This window comes from Bufo gargarizans, chromosome 4 (assembly GCF_014858855.1).
Source record: "Bufo gargarizans isolate SCDJY-AF-19 chromosome 4, ASM1485885v1, whole genome shotgun sequence".
In the NCBI taxonomy this organism is placed as follows: domain Eukaryota; kingdom Metazoa; phylum Chordata; class Amphibia; order Anura; family Bufonidae; genus Bufo; species Bufo gargarizans.
This window is the reverse complement of record NC_058083.1, coordinates 178726656-178747525: the sequence shown is the minus strand read 5'-3', so window position 1 is coordinate 178747525 and position 20870 is coordinate 178726656. Positions and strand designations below refer to the sequence as shown.

General features: G+C 45.7%; 1 protein-coding gene across 3 annotated transcripts in view; it reads left to right on the top strand.

Annotated features, from left to right (window-relative positions):
- Positions 1-20870, top strand: part of ECT2 (epithelial cell transforming 2) — a 98792-nt gene that overhangs the window by 28866 nt on the left and 49056 nt on the right. For all 3 annotated transcript variants that reach the window (XM_044291405.1, XM_044291403.1, XM_044291404.1), the window contains 9 exons: positions 4379-4452; positions 6475-6605; positions 8003-8118; positions 8202-8264; positions 8566-8791; positions 11845-11981; positions 12105-12224; positions 12363-12431; positions 19498-19608. In XM_044291405.1, the coding sequence (XP_044147340.1) occupies positions 4379-4452; positions 6475-6605; positions 8003-8118; positions 8202-8264; positions 8566-8791; positions 11845-11981; positions 12105-12224; positions 12363-12431; positions 19498-19608 (1047 nt within the window). The remainder of the gene's footprint in view (positions 1-4378; positions 4453-6474; positions 6606-8002; positions 8119-8201; positions 8265-8565; positions 8792-11844; positions 11982-12104; positions 12225-12362; positions 12432-19497; positions 19609-20870) is intronic.

Genomic DNA, 20870 nt, shown 5'->3' with positions numbered 1-20870 from the left:
CCTTTGGGAGCCGCTGCAGAAGTCTGGGCTCTGTTCTCCTTCCCAGGTCCTGGGGGGGGTTTCAGCCTTCCTGGGCTCCTGCAAACCTCTGCGGCTGTGTTCGCATGTTCGGCCGACAGCCCGCATTCTGGATTCCTTTTACTTTCAAGTTGCGGCGGTGGGAGGAAGTTGCCGCTGCGGACCGGGAGGGGAGAGAGTCGGATTGCACGCAATCCAAGAAAAGCCCAGCCAGCTCACTGCCATGCAGAGTGGGTAAACGTGGCAGTTCCTCCATTCTGGCTTGTGTTTGCTGTAGAAGCGTGGAGCAGGCTCAGAACGCTGAAACCACCAATGATACACCGGTACCACTGTGGGTTGAGAGGGGGTTATACCCCTGCATGTTTTTTTTCATGGTATGTGCTCATGGGATCATGTTTTGTGCTTGGGTGTCAAAGGAGTCTTCCAGGAAGACCTCCAGAGCAAAAGAAAGGGGGTGTGCTGTTTGTAAAAAAAAAAAAAAAAAAAAGCTACCTTCTGCCTGGTCAAAACCCCTATGCCAAGTGTGTATCAGCAAGTTAATGGAGGAGGAGGCTCAGTCTCTGATGGGCAGCATTAAGCAGATGATCCGTTAAGAGGTCAGTCAGTTAGCGGTTTGATTGAAAGCCGCCCTAGTACTTCTGCAGCTAAAGATTCTCCCTCCAGTGATAGTGATATACTTTCTGGTTTGGAAGAAGGAGTGGGTGTCATCAAATGAGTCCTCCGAGGACGAGCCCACAGGGAAACTACTGTTTTATGTTGAGAACACTAACTCGCTAGTCAAGGCGGTCAGAGCTACCATGGGGTTGGATGATCAGAAGTTACAGCAGTCATTCCAGGACTCTGAAGGTTTAGGTCCCAGAAGAAAGGTGTTTGACTTGCGTAAAAACATTCTAGTGGTTATTGCCAGAGAATGGAAGAAACCTGATAGGACGTTTTTTGCTCGTTCTTCTGTGAAGCAGAAATATCCATTTGAGGAGATCTCCGCTCCTTGGGATAGGGCCCCAAAGCTTGACGCTCAGGTGTTGAAAATTTCCAGGAAAGCTGCACTCCCTTTTGAGGACATGGGTTCGCTTAAGGACCCGATAAACAAAAAAGAGGTTTATTTTAAAAAGAACTGGGAGGTCTTTGCAGCGGTTTTTAAACCTGCTATTGCTGCTACTTCTGTCGCTAGGTCCCTAAAAGTGTGGGTGGGGGAGTTAGAAGCTCACATTAAGGGGGGTACCCCTAGGGAGCAGTTACTTCCTTCCCTACTATAAATAATGCGCTAGATTATTTTAGCTGACTCTTCTGCAGACTCTAATATTTTCCGGTAGGGCTTTCGCCTTATCGAACTCTGCCCGTAAGGCTATATGGTTAAAGGGCCGGAATAGGGATGCTAGTTCCAAGGCTAAGCTTTGTGCTATGCCTTGTCAGGGGGAATTTTTAATTTTAGACGGTCCTTGACGATTTAGTAGAAAAGGCCACTGACAAGAAAAAAGGCTTTCCCTCTGTTAGTCGGCCCCCTAGGAGGTCTTTCCGTCCCAGATTTAATAAAGAGAGCTTTAAGGGGAAGGAGAGAGCAACGCAGTTTACAGGAGCTACTAGGAAAACTAAGGTTTCTTTTTTCCGGGTCTGATGCCTCAAAAAAGCAGTCCCAATAACGCCAGGCCCTCAGTAGGAGGTCGTCTGTCAAAGGGGTTCCTTGGCTCAGGAAGACGGTTCTCCCTTTGACCACGGATGCAAGCCTTTCTGGTTGGGGGAGCCCATGTGGGGTCCCTTCTGTTGCAGGGGTGCTTGGGCAGCAATTCTCTATCCCAGTCACACAATTTCATGGAATTGAATGCGATCAGGATAGCCTTAGCACGGAGTCTCCCGATGATCAAAGGCAGAAATGTGAGTTTACTCAGGCAATACAACAGCAGTGGCCTATATCAACCGGCAGGGAGGTACAAGGGATCTGGGCCTCATGGGTCTCGCTCATCAAATTTTAAGTCTAGCAGAAGCTTTTCTATTATCTTTCTGTGGTACATCTAAGAAGAGGTTCAGACAATGTGAAAGCAGACTTTCTCAGCCGTCATCATCTAAACTAGGGAGAGTGGTCCCTAGATCAGGGGGTATTCAATCAGATTACAGTATTATGGGGGATTCCGAAAATAGATCTATTTGCCACCAGGTCAAACAGAAAGGTAGAGACTTTCTTTTCTCTATCTCTAGGGGAGCATCTGAGAGCAGTGGATGCTTTGGCCCAATCCTGGCGACAGGGCCTTCTTTATGCCTTTCCCGTCCTAAACTTGATACCAAGGGTTCTCAAATCAGATAAGAGGGAGCCACAGTGATGGTTATAGCTCCCTTTTGGCTGAGAAGAATTTGGTTTTCCTGGCTCTGCAAGATGTCGATAGTGAACCCCTGGGTGCTTCCGGAGTGTTAGAAGCTTCAGTCTCAGGGTCCTATCTCCTACCCAGAGGTGAAGATTCTGCACCTAACTACCTGGTTGTTGAAAGGGAGATTTTAAAGAAAAGAGGTCTCTCTGAGGATGCGGTTAACACTCTGTTGGCCAGTCGGAAAAAAGGTCACTTCTGATATCTATCTTGGAGTTTGGAAGGCCATTTACAGATTTGCCAATACACCTGTGGAAGTCTTAGCTTTTCCTGACATTTCGCTTGCATTAGATTTTTTACGAGAGGAATGAAAAAAAAGCTTGGGCCTAGCACTTCAAAGGTCCTGATTTTAGCTTTAAGCGCTTTAAGTTTAGGTTAGCCGAACATCCTTAGGTTAAGAGGTTTTTGACAGCAGTATTCAAGTTGTCCCTGCGCGGCACGCTCCCATTCACTTCTATGGGAGAGGCGGGGTTTAGCTCTTGGTGGTGGATGGATCCTGGTAAATCTGGGTCCTCCAGCCACCTATCAGACAATGGGGGCATATCCTAGCAATATGCCCACATTGTCTAAGATGGGAATACCCCTTTAAGGGGGTTGTCCGTTTTCTACTATTGATAACCTATATTCAGGATAGTCAGACCCCCACGATCTGATAGTGATGAACTACCAGCGCTCCCAACGATCATCTGTTTGAAGAGAAGGCAGCGATCGTACGAGCGCTGCCTTCTCTGCTCTGTTTATCTCCTTGCCTCAGCAATTGCAGTGGTGAACAGTGTAATTGCAATTATGGTGGTCCCATTGTCTTCTATACTCACTTGAACAGATGGAGCAATCCCATAGAGGTGAATGGGGACGCCATAGTTGTAGTAATACTGCTATTTCTGTGGCAAGTATAGTTAACCAATAGTAAAAAGCTGATAACCCCTTTAATTAAAGCCTAGGCGGCAACAAGGCAAGGATTCCAAGCACACAAAGACCACACAGGAGTGACTTTGCGACAACTGTCTCAAGAACCCAAGATTGAACTTTTTGGCCTCAGTTCTAAGCATCGTGTCTGGGGGGAACCTCCCCAATACAATCCCTACAGAGAAACATGGTGGTGGTGGCAGCATCGTCCTGTGGGGTTGTTTTTCAGTGGCTGGATACGGGAACCAGTTAGGGTTGATTGGAAGCTGAAAGGAGCAAAGTACAGAGGTGCTCTTTATGAAAACCTGATCCAGATTGCTCAGGACCTTAGACTGGGCCAAAGGTTCACCTTCCAATAAGACAAAGACCCTAAGCACACAGCCAAGACAATATAGGAGTGGCATAAGGACAACTATGTGAATGTCCTTTAGTTTCCCAGCCAGAACTGTTACTTGAGCCCAATCGAATATCTCTGGAGAGACCTGAAAATGGCTGTCCACAAACGGTCCTGATCCAACCTGACAGCTCTTGAGAGGATCTGCAGAGAAGAATGGAAGAAAATTCCCAAATGCAGGAATGCAAACATTGTGGCATCATACCCAACAAGACTGCAGGCTGCTAAAAGTGCTTCAACTAAGTCCTGAGTAAAGGGTCTTTTTAGTTTTAGAATTTTAGTTTTTCATTTTCAATTAAATTAGCTGAAATTTTGGACATTCTGTTATATTTGTTATATTAACTATAAATGAATTGATAATGGAATAGAAAGCTTGTTATATGTTATATTAACTACAAATAATTATCAATGTCTTCATCAAATGACAGTCATCTAACAATTTATTAAAAATTAAAAAAATAAACTTTTAAAAAAAGAGACTAAAGACATCCAATTCAATATAAATATATTGTCAGTGGACTTAATACATTGAAGTGACTGTGATAAGATAATTTGGAGTTTCAAGACATATATTATATTTTAATACGAACTGGTCAAGTATATAAACATCCATCCACAAGTTGCTTGTGATATTGTATATATCAGTTTGATTTTAATGTAATTTGTATTAGCAGATCATGGATATGTATACATTTTCCCACAGGTTGCAGTCAGCCTGGGGACTCCCATCATGAAGGCCGACTGGATATTAAAAGCATGGGAAAAAAGGAATGATTTGTGAGTATTGGCGTAGTGCAAATAATCTTTATTATTTTCTATTAATTTTTAGTGCATTTGACATGAACCTCAGAACTATATGTAGTGCCAGAATAGATGTTCATGAATGCATTATTAAAGGGCTCATCACGCAGTTTCCATGGCCAAGATCGGACTAGGTGCTGGCCAGAGGAGATTGTGTTACGGAAACAGTTTTGCTGTGACTCCCATAGCAATGCATGGGAACTATGCAAACCGCGTAGCACAGCAGACTTTGCTGTTTTACGTAGCTCCCATTTGCTGCTACGGGAGTCTTAGAAACAGTGGAGCATCAGCCATTTGTGTAACTCCGGCCATCCTGACCACCGCTTAGTCCCATCTCACTGTGGAATGCGACAACCCCTTTTAAATGTGCAATCTGACTACACAATGTGGGAACCTGTTACTTTGCCTACTTGGGCGGATTGAATGTGAACTAGCCGCTTTGGCTGTTTGCATCCTTACCTATGTGGTTTCTCAAAGCTATTTTAGGACTTGCAGTAGACATCCGCATAGATGGTACAGATCATGTGACAATCCTTTTTTTTTTTTTTATAGGGGTTCTCTAGGATACTGATATCTTATCCTTAGGATAGGTCATCAGTAGGGATGAGAGAACTTGTGTTTCATGTTCGGCGTAGAAGGTTCAGGTTATCTAAGAATTCCATTATGGGTTCCGCTACCACGGACCATAACTTATGGTCTGTGGTAGCTGAATCCATAACAGCATTCTTGGATAACCTGAACTTGAGAAGGGTGGGAGGGGACCCTGTGGCCACTGCCGCCAATAATTATAATAGTTATAATACTGGGGGGCAGGGGGGCGCCACCAATGATTCTACTTTATAATACGGAAGGGGGGGGCTTGCGGTTCTACTATGAATATAGTTTATGCCTGAATACGAACGCAGGCTGCGCTGCGGGTGCCTGCCATATCCCATACCCGGCACCTAGCCTCTGACTGCGCGCTGCGATCTGCTCCTATTAACCCCTCAGGTGCCATGTCAGTTCCTCGTGTGTAATAGGCAGAGCAGCGGAGGGTCTAGGCGCAAATGGCGACAAGACTACAAAGCCTTGTCGCCATTTAGCAATTCTAAGTCGCATTGGCGACCATTTTGGTCGCCATCTGGAGCCCTGAGTATTTGTTTGGATTCCTGGTAGTAGTTCCAGCACTGGAATAAACTGCTGCACTGCGTGCATTGAATTCAATAGAAACCGCTCTGCAATAATTATTCTGTCCTCTACAGAGTGGAGGAAGCTTTGTAGTCCTGGCTCTGGAGCTTCAGAACAGTAGATGGTCCACCAGTGTACAAATCCTGGATAAGCCTTAATTTATCCGGTTTATGTTCTGCAGATCATGAGGGTATTTTTACATCTAAAGTCTTAGAACAATCCACATTCCAGATTTTATCTAATTAAACTTTTTATTTTTAATGTATAAAGGTGTGTGTACTGTCCAGTGTTTTGTCACTGGATTTGACTGCTTACTATCACTAGCAGGCTTAAAAACCCAAGCATTGTTTATTCTCCACTGACATTAAAAGGGCAATCATTTTCACAAACTTCTGATATACCATAGGGACATGTGAAGTTTTTCAGTGGGTCCCAAGATTTGCTAAAATGAGGGAGCGGAAGGGTTCAGCTATGCGCTCCAAGGAGAGCAATTCTTTTTAGTTCCAAGTGCTGTTGTATAAAGCATTACTAGGTTTGGCATTGGTTTCAGAGGATCTTGAAAACCTAAAAAGGATCCTCGCGGTTGCCGATCCTCTTCTGCTGCTCTCCAATTCATGTCTCTGTTGGACATGCTAGAAGTTACCAGAAAAGCCCGCTCTGCCAAATGCTATAAACCCCTCTAAGGCCAGTGATTGGCTGAGCCTTTCCTGTGATTTCTGGCATGGAGAACAATGACAGAAGCTTTAGATGGTCTGTAGACCATTTAGAAAAATTAGGATATTGTTTTGTCCCTTTACAAATTACTAATGATTGTGACTTGAATTTCTTCAGAGAGTTCAGTGCAACAGAAGAAGAGTTCAAAAGTGAGTTCAAGGTCTCGCCATTTCAGGACTGCGTATTAAGTTTTCTCGGCTTTTCAGATGAGGACCGGGTCAGCATGGAAGAAATGACAGTAATGCAAGGTACGTAGAAATTGAATTTATGTATGTGATGAGTATCCATTCGGAACAAGATCTTGCTTTATAATAGACTGATATAAGCAGCACTTGTTTGCAGTTTATTTAGATAGAGCCGGTGTTCTTTAGATTTATAGAAGTTAGTGAGACTGTCTTCACACACAGCAAAGTGCTAGCCCCTGAGAAGCAGGGCTACACAGATGACAAGTGGTAACTCCTTTGCTTGTGAGGGATGGAGGGAGTCGCAATTAAAATTGATACATAGAGCAATATTTGCCTTTAATATCCCATCATCAGATACTAACAAGATCAGGCTGACCGAATGTCCTAAGTGTGGTACACCAAAAGCTACTCTGGATCATTATATCTGGTTATGCTTAAAGGTTTGGCTGTACTGGGAGTGGATCCTATCCTGGATCAAAGACACTTGGCAAATGGCTCTGCCATGTGAACCTTGGGTGATGTTATTTCATTTTAAGATTCCAGGGCTGGTAGATGGAGCGTTACTTGTGGCTTTGAGATGTTTGTTGCGTAACTGGCTAGTCCCACACACACCTTCTGAGGGAGATTTCCAATGTCAAATGAGGCACTGTCTGCTGATGGATCAGCTGGAAGCAGAGGCACATAAGTCAGAAGTCGACTTGATTTTTAGACAAATTGAAAGCTTTTTTTATCTAGACGTCTATCTACAGAGGATATTAATTCTCTTATGACAAACTTTCAACATACTGAGTGGTACTTGTTAAAAGATCTAAAAGGGACACTGGGGAAACTGAAAGTGGAGTAGATGCATAAAGTGGCTGCAACATCCACCTAGAAATATAAATTATAGAGGTGTGGGTCGTATCCAGATGGGAAGGGTGTTATGGGAGGGGGGAGGGAATGATAAGGGATTACTATCTTTGTATTTAACAAATGGATATTATTTCAACACATGTGTATTGTTGAGTAATGAGCTTATCAATATTATCAATATGCTTTTGGATATATTCAACTGAAATATTTGAATAAAAAAAGTGGTAACTCCTAGCAGTTTGCTGGAAGAATGCACGACCGTTAACATACTGTAAGGACACTTAAGTCCCTACTTACCTGCATGGCCTAGCTGCTTTTGGCCGCTGCTCCTTCATGCTGTGGCTGCTGTATGAAATAGCACTTCCAAGGTTTTCATACAGTCAACCGTATTTTTTTTCAGTCTACCCAATAGGGCTATTTACACCATGTCCTTTTTCTGTGTATGAGAGTGGCCCTTTCTATTGATGGGACTGGGAATAAAACGCAGTGCACACGGAAGCAGTCCATTTTTGGGGATTTATTTTTTGCAGTCCTAAAGTTAGAAGTGGATTGTTAAATAAACCCAATGTTTATATTCAATTGTGTAATATTTTCCCCTTTTACTTTAGGGGGACAGTTTTTACCAGTTGGGGATGAAACATGCACTCATCTAGTTGTTGAAGAAAATTCTGTCAAAGAGTTGCCTTTTGAGCCTCCAAAAAAACTATATGTTGTGAAGCAAGAGGTGAGTAGGATACGTTGTGGCCTCGTAATAACAGCTGCAGGACTGTAGTCTGCTGTTTTTATAAAAATGTGTTTTCTCATCAGTGGTTTTGGGGAAGTATACAGATGGATGCCAGAGCTGGAGAAACCATGTATCTCTTCGAAAAGGTAATTTACAGTGTTCTCTCTTTCTGTGTCTCTCTCCTTTTCTCTCCCTCTGTGACCATCTTGCCACATGTATTATATAAGTTGTGTTTTAAGTGTGATCAGATCATCTTTCCTTTTTAAATACCTGATGATATAGCCTAATTAACAATTTTAAAGGGCTTTTCCCAGATTTTTATTTTTTTCTGATGACCAATTGTTTTCTGATGTGTGAAAGTGGTCTAAGGGATGATTGATTAATTTGACTGATTTATAATTGCAATGATATAGGACTGCCTCAGAACATATCTTTTGTGTTTTGTAGCATGAAAGCCCAGCTCTCAAAAAGTCTGTATCGATGCTTTCATTGAATACACCAAGTAGTAACCGCAAGAAACGCAGATTGAAAGATACATTGGCACAGATAACCAGAGAAACTGACATTTCACCATTTCCACCTCGAAAACGTCCTTCAGCAGAACATTCCTTGTCTATGGGATCATTGCTTGACATCTCAAACACTCCAGAGTCTGGAAAATCTCTTTTAGGAGGTAAAGGTGTTCCTTCTTTTTTTTTTTTTTTAGGGCTGGGCTGCAAAGAAATGAGCAACAATTTTGGGGGAGATTTATCATGAGGGTAAATTTGGCACATTCTTAAATCCTAAGGCCCCTTTCACACGGGCGAGATTTCCGCGCGGGTTGAACGCATTGCACCCGCACTGAATCCTGACCCATTCATTTCTATGGGGCTGTTCACATGAGCGGTGATTTTCACGCATCACTTAGGCGTTGCGTGAAAATCGCAGCATGTTCTATATTCAGCGTTTTTCACGTAACGCAGGCCCCATAGAAATGAATGGGGTTGCGTGAAAATCGCAAGCATCCGCAAGCAAGTGCGGATGCGGTGCGATTTCCACGCATGGGTTCTAGGTGACAGTCTATTCACTGTATTATTTTCCCTTATAACATGGTTATAAGGGAAAATAATAGCATTCTGACTACAGAATGCTTAGTATAATAGTGCTGGGAGGGTTAAAAAAAATAAAAAAAGTTAACTCACCTTATCCCGTGATCGCCTAGTTCCTGGTCGGTCTGTTCTTTAGCTGTGGCTAAAGGACCTGTGGTGATGTCAGATCACATGCTCCATCACCATGGTGATGGACCATGTGATTGGAGCATGTGATCTGACATCACCAAAGGTCATTCAGCCCACAGCTAAAGAACAGACCGGGATCTACACGATCATGGGGATAAGGTGAGTTAACTTTTTTATTTTTTTTAACCCTTCCAGCGCTATTATACTAAGCATTCTGTATTCAGAATGCTATTATTTTCCCTTATAACCATGTTATAAGGGAAAATAATACAATCTTCAGAACATCAATCCCAAGGCCGAACTTCTGTGAAGAAGTTCGAGTTTGGGTACCAAACATGCGCGATTTTTCTCACGCGAGTGCAAAACGCATTACAATGTTTTGCACTCGCGCGGAATAATCGCGGGTGTTTCCGCAACGCACCCGCACATTTTTCCGCAACGCCCGTGTGAAACCAGCCTAAGACTTTTGTCTAGAAATGCTACAACAGTTTCTTATGCCACTGCTTTACAGGAGTGAGTTTGACTTTTTTTAATGATGAATCTGGAGTGAACCTGCTGTAATTAACTTCCAAATCCATGCACACTTCTCAAAACTGGAGTGAGATGTGTAAAAGTACAGAGTCTCAAATTTGTTTAAAACCCTATTTTCTGACTTTTTGAAGCCAGAGTTGGGGTACTTTCAAACTAGCGTTTTTCTTTTCCGGCATAGTTCTGTCCTAGGGGCTCTATACCGGAAAAGAACTGATCAGTTTTATCCCCATGCATTCTGAATGGAGAGCAATCCATTCAGGATGCATCAGGATGTCTTCAGTTCAGTCCTTTTGACTGATCAGAACAGAGATAAAATCGTAGAATGCTGCGGTTTTATCTCCGGCCCAAAAAACTGAAGACTTGCCTTACCTTTTATCTGCTCATTGTAATTGGGATAATGAGGGAATAGCACACACCTGGCCATGGAACAGCTGAGAAGCCAATTGTCCCATTACTTTTGGTTCCTTAACAAGTGGGAGGCACATATGCAAACTGTTGTAATTCCTACACCGTTCACCTGATTTGGATGTAAATACCCTCAAATTAAAGCTGACAGTCTGCAGTTAAAGCACATCTTGTTCGTTTCATTTACATTTGGTGGTGTATAGAGCCAAAAATGTTAGCATTTTCTGCCCCAATATTTATGGACCTGACTGTATAATGTGAAAGTGTCGTTCTGAGTCCATTTATTTTCTACCTATAATCAATGTTCACTCACTTCAAGAAATAAATACCCCTGTGACACACTTGTCAGTAACCTCATACCGGGGGATAACAGATCAGTGTGTGTGTCCTACCGCTGGTACCGGCACCGATCACAAGAACAGGTAACCTGTACCCCTTGGAGACCCCTGAAATGAACAGCACCCGTTTGAGCATGCTGCTCCATTCAGGAAATAGTAGGGCACTGTACTTGACAGTCTCCTCCGGAACTCCAATAGAGATGAATAGAGCCCAGTTTAGATAGGGGGTAACATTTTAACAACTTGATGTTTTTATGGTAGATTCTTATGTACGGGAATAAATAGAATAAACAGCTGAATTACAATCTTATAAAGCAGTGATAGACATATAGAGAATCGCATACAGTGTAATATACAGAAATAATCACTTAACCTGCAATAAATTCCCAGGAAGCTCCTTGTCGGCTGGCGCCCAAGATAGTGGAATACAAAGAGATAGGTAGTGTTCTCACAGACATCTTTATTGGAGCTTAATTCTCTGTTACCTGCATAGAAGCTTATACCTTCTAGCCCAGTGGACCCTTCTAAAAGGTGTCCAGTATGCATATACAGTGACCTCAGTGCTCAAGAATGCGGGTTAGTACCAGTTACCAGTCCTGGTATAGCATCCTATACAAGTAATAATTAAAGGGAAAGAACCACCAAAAATTAAAACTTGGGCCCCTTTAACACGAGCGTGACTGATTGATTAGGTCCGGGTGTGTTCAGGGAAACTCTCCCAAATATAGAACATGCTGCGATTTTTCACGCAACGCACAAGTGATGCGTGAAAAACAACGCTCATGTACACAGACCCATTGAAACTAATGAGTCTGGATTCAGTGTGAGTGCTATGCGTTCACGTTATGCATTGCACCCGCGCTTGTGTGAAAGGGCCCTTACAGTTCACGGGAATACTTTAACCATCACAAACGCCTCTGACAGAGTTCCATCACCTGACTGCTCTTACAGTACAGAATCCCCTTCTATGTTGGTGTAGAAACCTTCTTTCCTCTAGATGTAGGGGATATTTTCTTGTCATAGGTTCAGGTCTTGGTTTAAAAAGACCATGGCAAAGATTTCTGTACTGACCATTCAAGCATTGAAACATTTTAGATGGCTCCTAAGCAGTCTTTTTTTTTTTTTTTTTTTTTTATCGTGCCATATGGAGACTGGGGTACATGTAAATCCTAGAACTGTAATTCATGTCATTTATATGTTAACACAGAACACCCTTTCTATTTTGATTTTACCAGACACCCCCAAAATTTCTTGTAAACCATCCAAGATTTCCACACCTGTACCCCATAAGCAGTCAGCAAGATGGCAGGTTGCAATGGAGCTGTATCAAACAGAGAGCAACTATGTTGACATTCTTACTACCGTAGTACAGGTAACTTCATACTACCTACTTCATGTTGCGGGTAATGTACATTGTGTTCTACAGCCAAGTAGCGCATGTTTAGTGCAGTGTATATATATTTATTTATTTTTTTCCTTTTAATCTTCTAAATAGCTTTTTCAAGTTCCCCTAGAAAAAGAGGGACAGCTAGGAGGTCCGATTCTTGCTCCAGAAGAAATAAAGACCATTTTTGGAAGTATTCAAGATATTTTGGATGTTCACACAAATATAAAGGTACAGCATGGTGTTGGTGGAATTGCAGCCACATTATGTTATTGACAAAATTATATTAACAAAAAGTACATTGCTGTCAATTTCTGCAGACTGCCTTCAATTTGACCGTATCATACTTTTTTTATTTCTACCTTTTAGGATGACCTAGAAAAAATGATGATGGACTGGGCAGAAACAAAAAGTATTGGAGAAGTAATTCTTTGTTATGTAAGTATTTTTTCCTGATTGGTTTAACTTAAAGCTGTTGAGGTTTTAGAAGGGTAAGAATTTAATACAAAATAAAAGTTGTGTGTGCCTGAATGCAGAGGGGCAGGTCACCTGAAATAATATGGTCATGAAGGCTAAAAATGGTTGGATGCAATGTCTAAAAGGAGTTTTCCGGGAGTTCAGTATTAATGATCTATCTTCAGTTGGGGACTGAATCCCAGCACCCCCGTCAATCCACTATTTGAAGAGTCTCTGGCACTCCAGTAAGCACTGCAGACTCTTGACATCATGTTCATTGCCCACGTGGCCTATTTACAGCAGTCCCGTCCAAGTGAATGGGCTTGGTCTGCAATACCAAACACAACCACTATACAATGTACAGGGCTATGCTTAGTAGGCTGTGAGGAAGTTGCAGGTGAACGCCACAGCCTCTTCAAAAGGCTGGTTGGTAGGGATATCAGGTATTGGAGCATCACTGATTCAAATTTGAGGACCTATCCTTAGGATAGGGCATCAATATTGATCTTCTGAAAAATGCTGCCTTTTTTTGTACATTGCACAGGCTTGTGATTTTATTTTATTCCTTAAATGACTTAAATGGGCCCGTGATCCGCAGGAGATGGCAGTCCCTCCACTCCACAAAAGATCGGACGTGTCCCATCTTTCGCCGTATCATGCTGTTCGCATGCCCATTCAAGTCAGTGGATCCGCTTCCGCAGCACAGAGTGTACAGGGCCAGTGTCCATATTTTGCAGACCCGCTGTTTGCAGTCCGCAATACAGGCACGGAACCCTTGCATTCATGTGAATGAGCCCGTAGTCATATACAGTAAATGTGCATGTGCTGGCAGTGAATTAATTGGTGAGAGTATGATCATTTATTTCTCGCCCAATTCCTTGGGGGACACAGGAGACCTTGGGTATAGCTCAGCTCCCTAGGAGGTGTGACACTAAGTGAAAACTGTTAAGCCCCTCCTCCAGCAGCTATACCCTTAGCCTGGAGAGAGAGAGACTACCAGTTTTTGTTTAGTGTCCAAGGATGCAAGACACTCCCTGCTCTGCAGGGCTGTTTTTTCTCTCCTTATAATTTTTATTTTATTTTTATTTTTACACTGGATTATTTTTATTTTTTTTCAGAAGCAACAGACGCCTGGACCTCTGTTTTCTCCCGGGGTAGAGTTGCGCCAGTGCCGGTCATCCCCACTGCTGCCTCCCCCACAGAAGACAAGGTGAACCGGGGCAGCCTACCGTAGCTCCCCTGCATCCCGTCAGCTCAAGGGTCGCCCACACTCCAACTCCCACTTCCAGCGTCCTGCCACTGTGGTGCCAGTCGCTGAAGGGGCGACCCTGCTGTAATTGACAGAGGTTGAGGACAGAAGGATGGTGAGAGGTGGCTGCTCCAATGTCAGGTCCCAATGCAGGATCCGCCACCCGCCTGCTGTCCCCCGTTCGCTCTGGTCCACCTGACTGGGCTATGTCCCTGTCCCAGGCCGTGGAAAACCTCACTCGCATAGTAGGCCGCCTCGTTGACAACCCCGCAGGCTGCCACACCTTTTGTCGCACCCTCTGGGTCTACCGCTTCTGCTGCCCCCACTGGTTCCCTCGTTCCCAGTGAATCTTCCCGGCACTCTCAGAAGCGCTCCAGGGCAGAGCACGTATCCTCCTCAGATGTGTGTCTCTCTCCGCCACACGTGCAGACTCAATCGGGCCTCTCCCCCCCACAGGACACGCCCTCTGAGGTAGAACTAGTGGATTCGGATTGGGACATTGACTACCGTCCAAACTAGCCTCGGCAGTGGGTCCCCTAATCGCTAATATTCGTGATACCTTTAAGATACACGATGATCCTCCCAGGACTGACCAGGCCGGTGTGTCTTTTCTCCGCCACAAACAAGGTTTTTCCTCTCCATGCCGATTTCTGTTCGGTGGTCTCTAAAGCTTGGGCTCGCCCTGGCGCCTGCTTTACTTCCCCCAAAAAGCTGAACATATGTTACCCATTTCCAGCTGATTGTTGCCACGTGGGCGTCCCCACCTAAGGTTGACCCTCTTGTGGCCCGCCTGTCTAAGAGCACGGCCATTCCTGTAGCAGACTGCTCCTCACTTTATTCCACTGAGGACCTTCATTAGGAGTCCCTCTCCAAAGGCATTTCAGCCCTCAGACTAGGGTTGGGCGATATACCGGTATCACGATATACCGCGGTATTAAAAAAATGGCGATATCGCTGTTTCCTTAATACCGCGGTATATTTCGTGACGTCATCACTTTTAAAACTGCGTCCGCGGCTGCCCTCCCCCATCAGTTTCTTCTAGCAGCCGCTCCTCCTTCCTGCTCCGAATGTGCTGCCTCCCCCACCGACTGACGTCTCACGTCGGAATCAGGTGACGCCCCCAGGCTGAGTTGAGCAGCGCAGTACAGGACTGAGTCGGCTCAGTCTCCAGTGAACCGAAGGTCAGGGGGGACTTACAATGTATAGTTATTGCAGGGACTCGGAGAATCGTCTGAGAGTTTATTAGTTAAAAGAATCGTGTCACGAGTCCCTGCCAGACTTCCTGCTCTGCTACATGCACCCTGTACACACTCTCCCAGACTCTCCACGCTCACAGCTTGAACAGGAATTGGGGTCCAACGTCCCCATTCAAGACCTCCAATCTTTGGCTCAAATGATCGTTCAGGCAGGAAAGTTTTATCTGAGGCTTCTCTTGATGCGGGTGCTCTCATAGCCCACTCGTCTGCCTTAGCCATTTCCATCAGGAGGGAACTTTGGTTGAAAGTTTGGGTGGCGGATGCCGCCTCCAAGCGCTCTTTTACTGGGCTGCCATTCACAGGCTCCCGTTTATTCGGGACCCGTCTAGACGAGCTTATCTCTGAAGCCACGGGTGGCAAGAGCCCCCATCTTCCCCAGTCCAGACCCAAGGGTGCCTCTCGGGGCAGCTCTAGTTAATCTCGCTTTCACTCCTTCCGCAGGTCCTCCAGACCTCGATCTGCAGCTTGTCCTTCCTCTGACCCCTCCCAGGATAGGCGTAAGAAGCCATTTTTTTCGGATGCAGCCTACCTGGCGCAAGTCTCATGCTGCCTGTCCCTCCATGGCCAAGCAACCCTCTGCCTGAATGTGCGCCTCCACCTACCCGGGTGGGGGGCCGTCTTCTCCTCTTCAGGGACGTCTGGCGGGCTCATATCTCCGATGCCTGGGTGCTCGAAATTGTATCCTCCGTATATAAAATAGAGTTCTCTTTTTCTCTCCCTCCGGATCGTTTCTTTCGGTCCCGTTCTCCGCGGGACCCAGAGTGTGCGGCCGCCTTTTCTGCAGCTGTTCGCACCTTACTAGACAAGGGAGTCATCGTTCCCATACCTCTGCTGGACCAATTCAAGGGGTTCTACTCTAACCTTTTCGTGGTCCCCAAAAAAGAAGGCTCGGTGCGGCTGATCCTAGACTTAAAATGGCTGAACCGTGTTCTTCGGCGGTTTCGGATGGAGTCCCTCCGATCCCTGGATTTCCCTGGAGAAGGGGGACTTTGTCATCAATCGACATTCAGGATGCCTACCTCTCCATTCCGGTCGCTCTGTGTCACCATCGTTTCCTTCGTTTTGCAGTGGGGAACGATCACTATGAATTTGCCGCCCTTCCCTTCGGCCTGGCGACAGCTCCTCGGGTGTTCACCAAAGTCTCCTGTCCTGGCCTTGCTCCGCTCCAGGGGTGTTTTTCAGCTGCCTTAGTTGGACGACGTCCTTATCAAGGCGCTGTCGTTTTCTCAAATGTCCAACAGCGTGGACCTCACTCTGGAGACCCTGAGGCAGTTCGGTTGGCTTCTCAACCTTCCCAAATCTTCCCTGAACCCCTCCAGGATGATTGATCTTCCTAGGGATGCTGCTGGATACGGATGCGGCGGAGGTCCGTCTTCAAACGGACAAGCGTCTTGCCCTCCACCGGTCGGTTCGCAATCTTCTTCTCCACCGCCGCCCCTCCTTCTGATCCAGCATGCAGGTGCTGGGACAAATGGTTGCCTGCTTCAAGGCGATTTCCGTTCGCACAGTTTCATTCCTGCACCTTTCAGAGGGTGATCCCCTCTGCCTGGGACAAGTCTCCGGAGAGTCTGGACCGGCCCTTCCTTCTAACTCCAAGTTCGGGCCTCCCTTCACTTGTGGCTGCAGACCTTTCCAATGACATGGCAGGTGGTTACCACCAACGCCAGTCTACAGGGTTGGGGGGGGGGGGGGAGGTGTTTCCTCCCCGGTCCGTCCAGGGCACTTGGTCTACATCGGAGTCCAAGCTTCAGATCAGTGTCCTGTAATTGAGGGCGATCTTCTTGTCACTCCGACACTGGACTTCCCTGCTAAAAGGCTGTCCCGTCCGCGGCCAATCGGACAATGCCACGGACGTGGCATACATAAACCACCAGGAGGGGGGGGGCACTTGCAGTGCTGCGGCAATGCGAGAGGCTACCCGCATTCTCCTCTGGGCGGAAGCTCACGTTCCGGCCCCGTCAGCAATTTTTTTTAATTTTTTTTATTTTTTTTTTATTTATTCCTGGGTTGAACTGGTCGGCGGACTTCTTCAGTCGGACCACCATAGACCCGGGCGAGTGGTCACTACTCCCGGACGTGTTCGAGTCCTTTTTCCTTCGTTGGGGCCTTATGGATGTGGACCTCATGGCCTCCAGGTTCAATCACAAGCTTCCCACCTTCCTGGCCAGGGCGAGGGTGCCGACGCCCTCGTTCTTCCTTGGCAAGAATTTTCTCTCCTGTATGTGTTTCCTCCCATTTCCCCTACTGCCTCAGGTTCTCCGGAAGATCGCGGCAGAGGGCATTCCCATGATCCTGGTCGCTCTGGATTGGCCTTGCCGGTCTTGGTACGCCGATCTGATGCTGCTTCTGGGAGACGCACCGTGGCAGTTAGCTCTCGGAAGATCGCCTTTTCCAAGAGCCGATCTTCCACCAGCATTTCAGGTAGCTACGTTTTGATGGTGTGGCCGTTGAGACCACAGTCTTGACTCAACGGGGGTTTTCCGTGGACGTGGTTAACACCATGATCTGCACACGGAAGCCTACCTCGTCCAAGATCTATTATCGAACTTGGCGGTATTATTTGGGATTCTGGGAGACTCTGGGTGTTCCCCCTCTTTCTCTATCCCCACGGTTCTGTCCTTCCTCCAGTCTGGCCTGGACCTGTGGTTTGGTCTCAGTTCCTTGAAGGGTCAGGTATCGGCACTGTCCATCATCTTCCAGCGTCCCTTGGCTCCTCTCGGACCTGTTGAGACTTTCATCCAAGGAGTGGCTTACTTGTTTCCTCCGTACCTTCCGCCCTGGGAGCTGAATGTTGTGCTCTCGGCACTACAAGGTTCCCCCTTCGAGCCGTTAAGAAAAATCTCTCTACGACTGTTATCCTGTAAGGTCGTGTTCCTTGTGGCCATCACGTCTCTCAGACGGGTGTCCGAATTGGCGGCCTTTTCTTGTTCCGAGCCTTTTTTCTGGCCTTTCACCAAGATCAGGCTGTTCTCCGTCCGTTCCTTCCTTCCGAAGGTGGTCTCCGCCTTTCATCTCAATGAGGATATCGTCCTCCCCTCTGTGCCCATCCCCTTCCCACACTCGGGAATGGGAACTACACCGACTGAACATTGTTAGGGCCTTGAAGATTTACTTGGAGACTCTTTTTGTAGTTCCTGAGGGTCCAGGCAAGGGGTTGGCGGCCTCAAAGGTGGCTATCGCCCGGTTCATCAAATTGGCTATTGCTGAGGCTTACCGCGCCAAGGACAGGGTTCCTCCTTTCGGTGTCGCAGCTCATTCCACCAAAGCGGTCGCTGCCTCTTGGGCGCAGAGACATCGGGCTTCGGCTGAACAATTGTGCAAGGTTGCCACTTGGTCTTCCTTGCACACCTTTACCAAGTTCTACAAGGTGCACACTCGTGCATCGGCAGATGCTGCTTTGAGCCGCCTGGTCTTGCAGGCGGCGGTTTCTTGATACCTACAGTTGCTTCACCTTGGGCTGTGGTCCCTCCCCTCTTGAACTGCTCTAGGACGTCCCAAGGTCTCCTGTGTCCCCCAAGGAATTGGGCGAGAAAACAAGATTTTTGTATAACTTACCAGTAAAATCTTTCTCGCTTTTCCTTGGGGGACACAGCACCCACCCATCATTATTGTTCTACAGGTTACGGTTTGGTTGCCCCTGTCGGGTAGTTGACTTGTTTGGTTCCACATTGTTGGTCATTGCCTTTTACTTGGACACGCAACTGGTAGTCTCTCTCTCTCCAAGCTGAGGGTATAGCTGCTAGAGGAGGGGCTTAACAGTTTTCACTTAGTGTCACGCCTCCTAGGATGCTGAGCTATACGACGGCAATGTGTTGTTGTGAACAAAAGAGCCCTTACCCTGCGCGATCTAGCGCAGGGCTCCCTTGCATGAGTAATGCTCAGACGCTAGCCTCAGGGGGGCTGCCTGGGTGAAAATAAGGGTATGTCCGGGTTTACAGATTCATTCAAAGTATATGGGACTCAGAACTGTCCATCAGTCCCATAGCATTTCAACGTATGTGACGGCCACTCCTTTCTGAGGATAAGGGCCACTGTTGTAGTGATCAGTGGGATCATTAACCAATGCAATGCATAGGTCATAACTCATTTGTGGGAAAAAAACCTTAAAGTATTAAAGGGGTGTTCCAGTTGTTGGAAATTATCCCCTATCCTATGGCTAGGGGATAACTATTAGATCTGTGGGGGTCCTACCACTGGGTCCCTATACCCCCTTCAAGCCCCCCTGAAATGAACAGAGTGGCCAGTAGGGCTTGCGTGCAAACTCGCTATTCATTTCTTTTGGAGTTCCAGAGATAGGCGAGCACTGTACTCGCCTATCTCTGGAACTGCCGTAGAAATGAATGGTGCGGCCACGCACATGTGTGACCAGCTGCTCTGCTCATTTCAGTGGGGGTCCCAGCAGTAGTACCCCCACCGATCTAATAGTTAACCCCTATCATGTGTATAGTGGACAACTTCATACAACGGGCATACCCCTTTTAATAGTATTTTTGTTCTGTTATATGAAACATTTAATTAACTTTAAACATCTTTTTTTTTTCAGTCAAAGGATTTGGTGAAAATATATCCGCCATTTGTAAATTTCTTTGAAATGAGTAAGGAAACTATTATAAAGTGTGAGAAGCAGAAACCAAGGTTCCATGCATTTCTAAAGGTATGCTGCAAAGTAAAAAATAAGATGAATATATTACAGTATGTGAAAAGGTGTACAAAAATCTGAAATTATAGTATAGGTGACAGAAGCCCAATGATCTCAGAAGGCCTCTTAGAGTTACAGACAATAAGCAAGTTAAATATAGTCATGCATGGCAAGCCATTTAAAAGAATGTCCTTCCATGTTACACAAGGCACCTGCCCATAGATGAGGTCTCACTGGGGAATCCCTCCACATGCCTTCTGTAGGACCAGATCTTGTACAGATTTTACAGTTTATATATCTACATATAATGGAAATATAAAAGTATTCCCCAACCATGTGGCCTTTTGAAGAAAGCCAAAAAAGCAGCCGGTAGATGAAGTGGCATGGTGCTGTCTTTGGTGCAGCTTAGAAGTTAGATAAATGTTTATGGGACCATTGTTCCCTCGAAGACTTTCTAACTAGTAAACGGGGTATTAATTTTGGGTCCTGGATACTACTCCCTCCAAGCAGGGCGTTACAGGTCTGTATCAAACAATTAACATTCAGAACCCCAGTGATTAGCTATAAAGCAGCCAGATATACAGGACCACAAAGCCACCAGGCAAATGGTGTTAAGCAGAGGTTATTGTCTGCATCCCTGGTGGTCAAAGGCAATAAAGGGGTTAGTGTTTTTGGTGGTGTATGGCAGCAAATCCCTCCTGATCCAGGGCACTGGAAGGGTTAATGCCAATATTACTTTTGGTATGTTGTAGTGTGAGGGCCTGGTTGTCTAGGACAGTGGGGGGGGGGGGGTAAATTCCATTATCTCTAGTGGACTTGTGCAGCAAATGGGTTATTGTCTGTCTGTATCCTTGGTAGTCTAAGGCAATAAGGCTTCTTGCACACTAACGTTGCCGCAGTACAGCCACGGGCACACAACGTTTATGTGCAAGAGGCCTAAAGGGGCAACTATCAGAATCCCTTGTAGTGTAGTGTAACAAAAGGGTAATTTTAAGAATCCTTGTTGGTCTAGGGCAGTTACATTTACCGAGAATGTGTCATTAGAAACCTACCTGGTAAAGTCATGTTTTACCATATTTTAAAGAATTTTTGATATTTTTAATTTCCCAATATCTATATTTAAACAAAAACCATAAAATACTGCAGCTTTTTCACTAGGCAAAAAATATGAATGACGTCCGTCCGTATGCATTCCTTATTTTGCGGAACGGAACAGCTGGCCCCTAATAGAACAATAGCATCCTTGTCCGTAATGCGGACAATAATAGGACATGTTC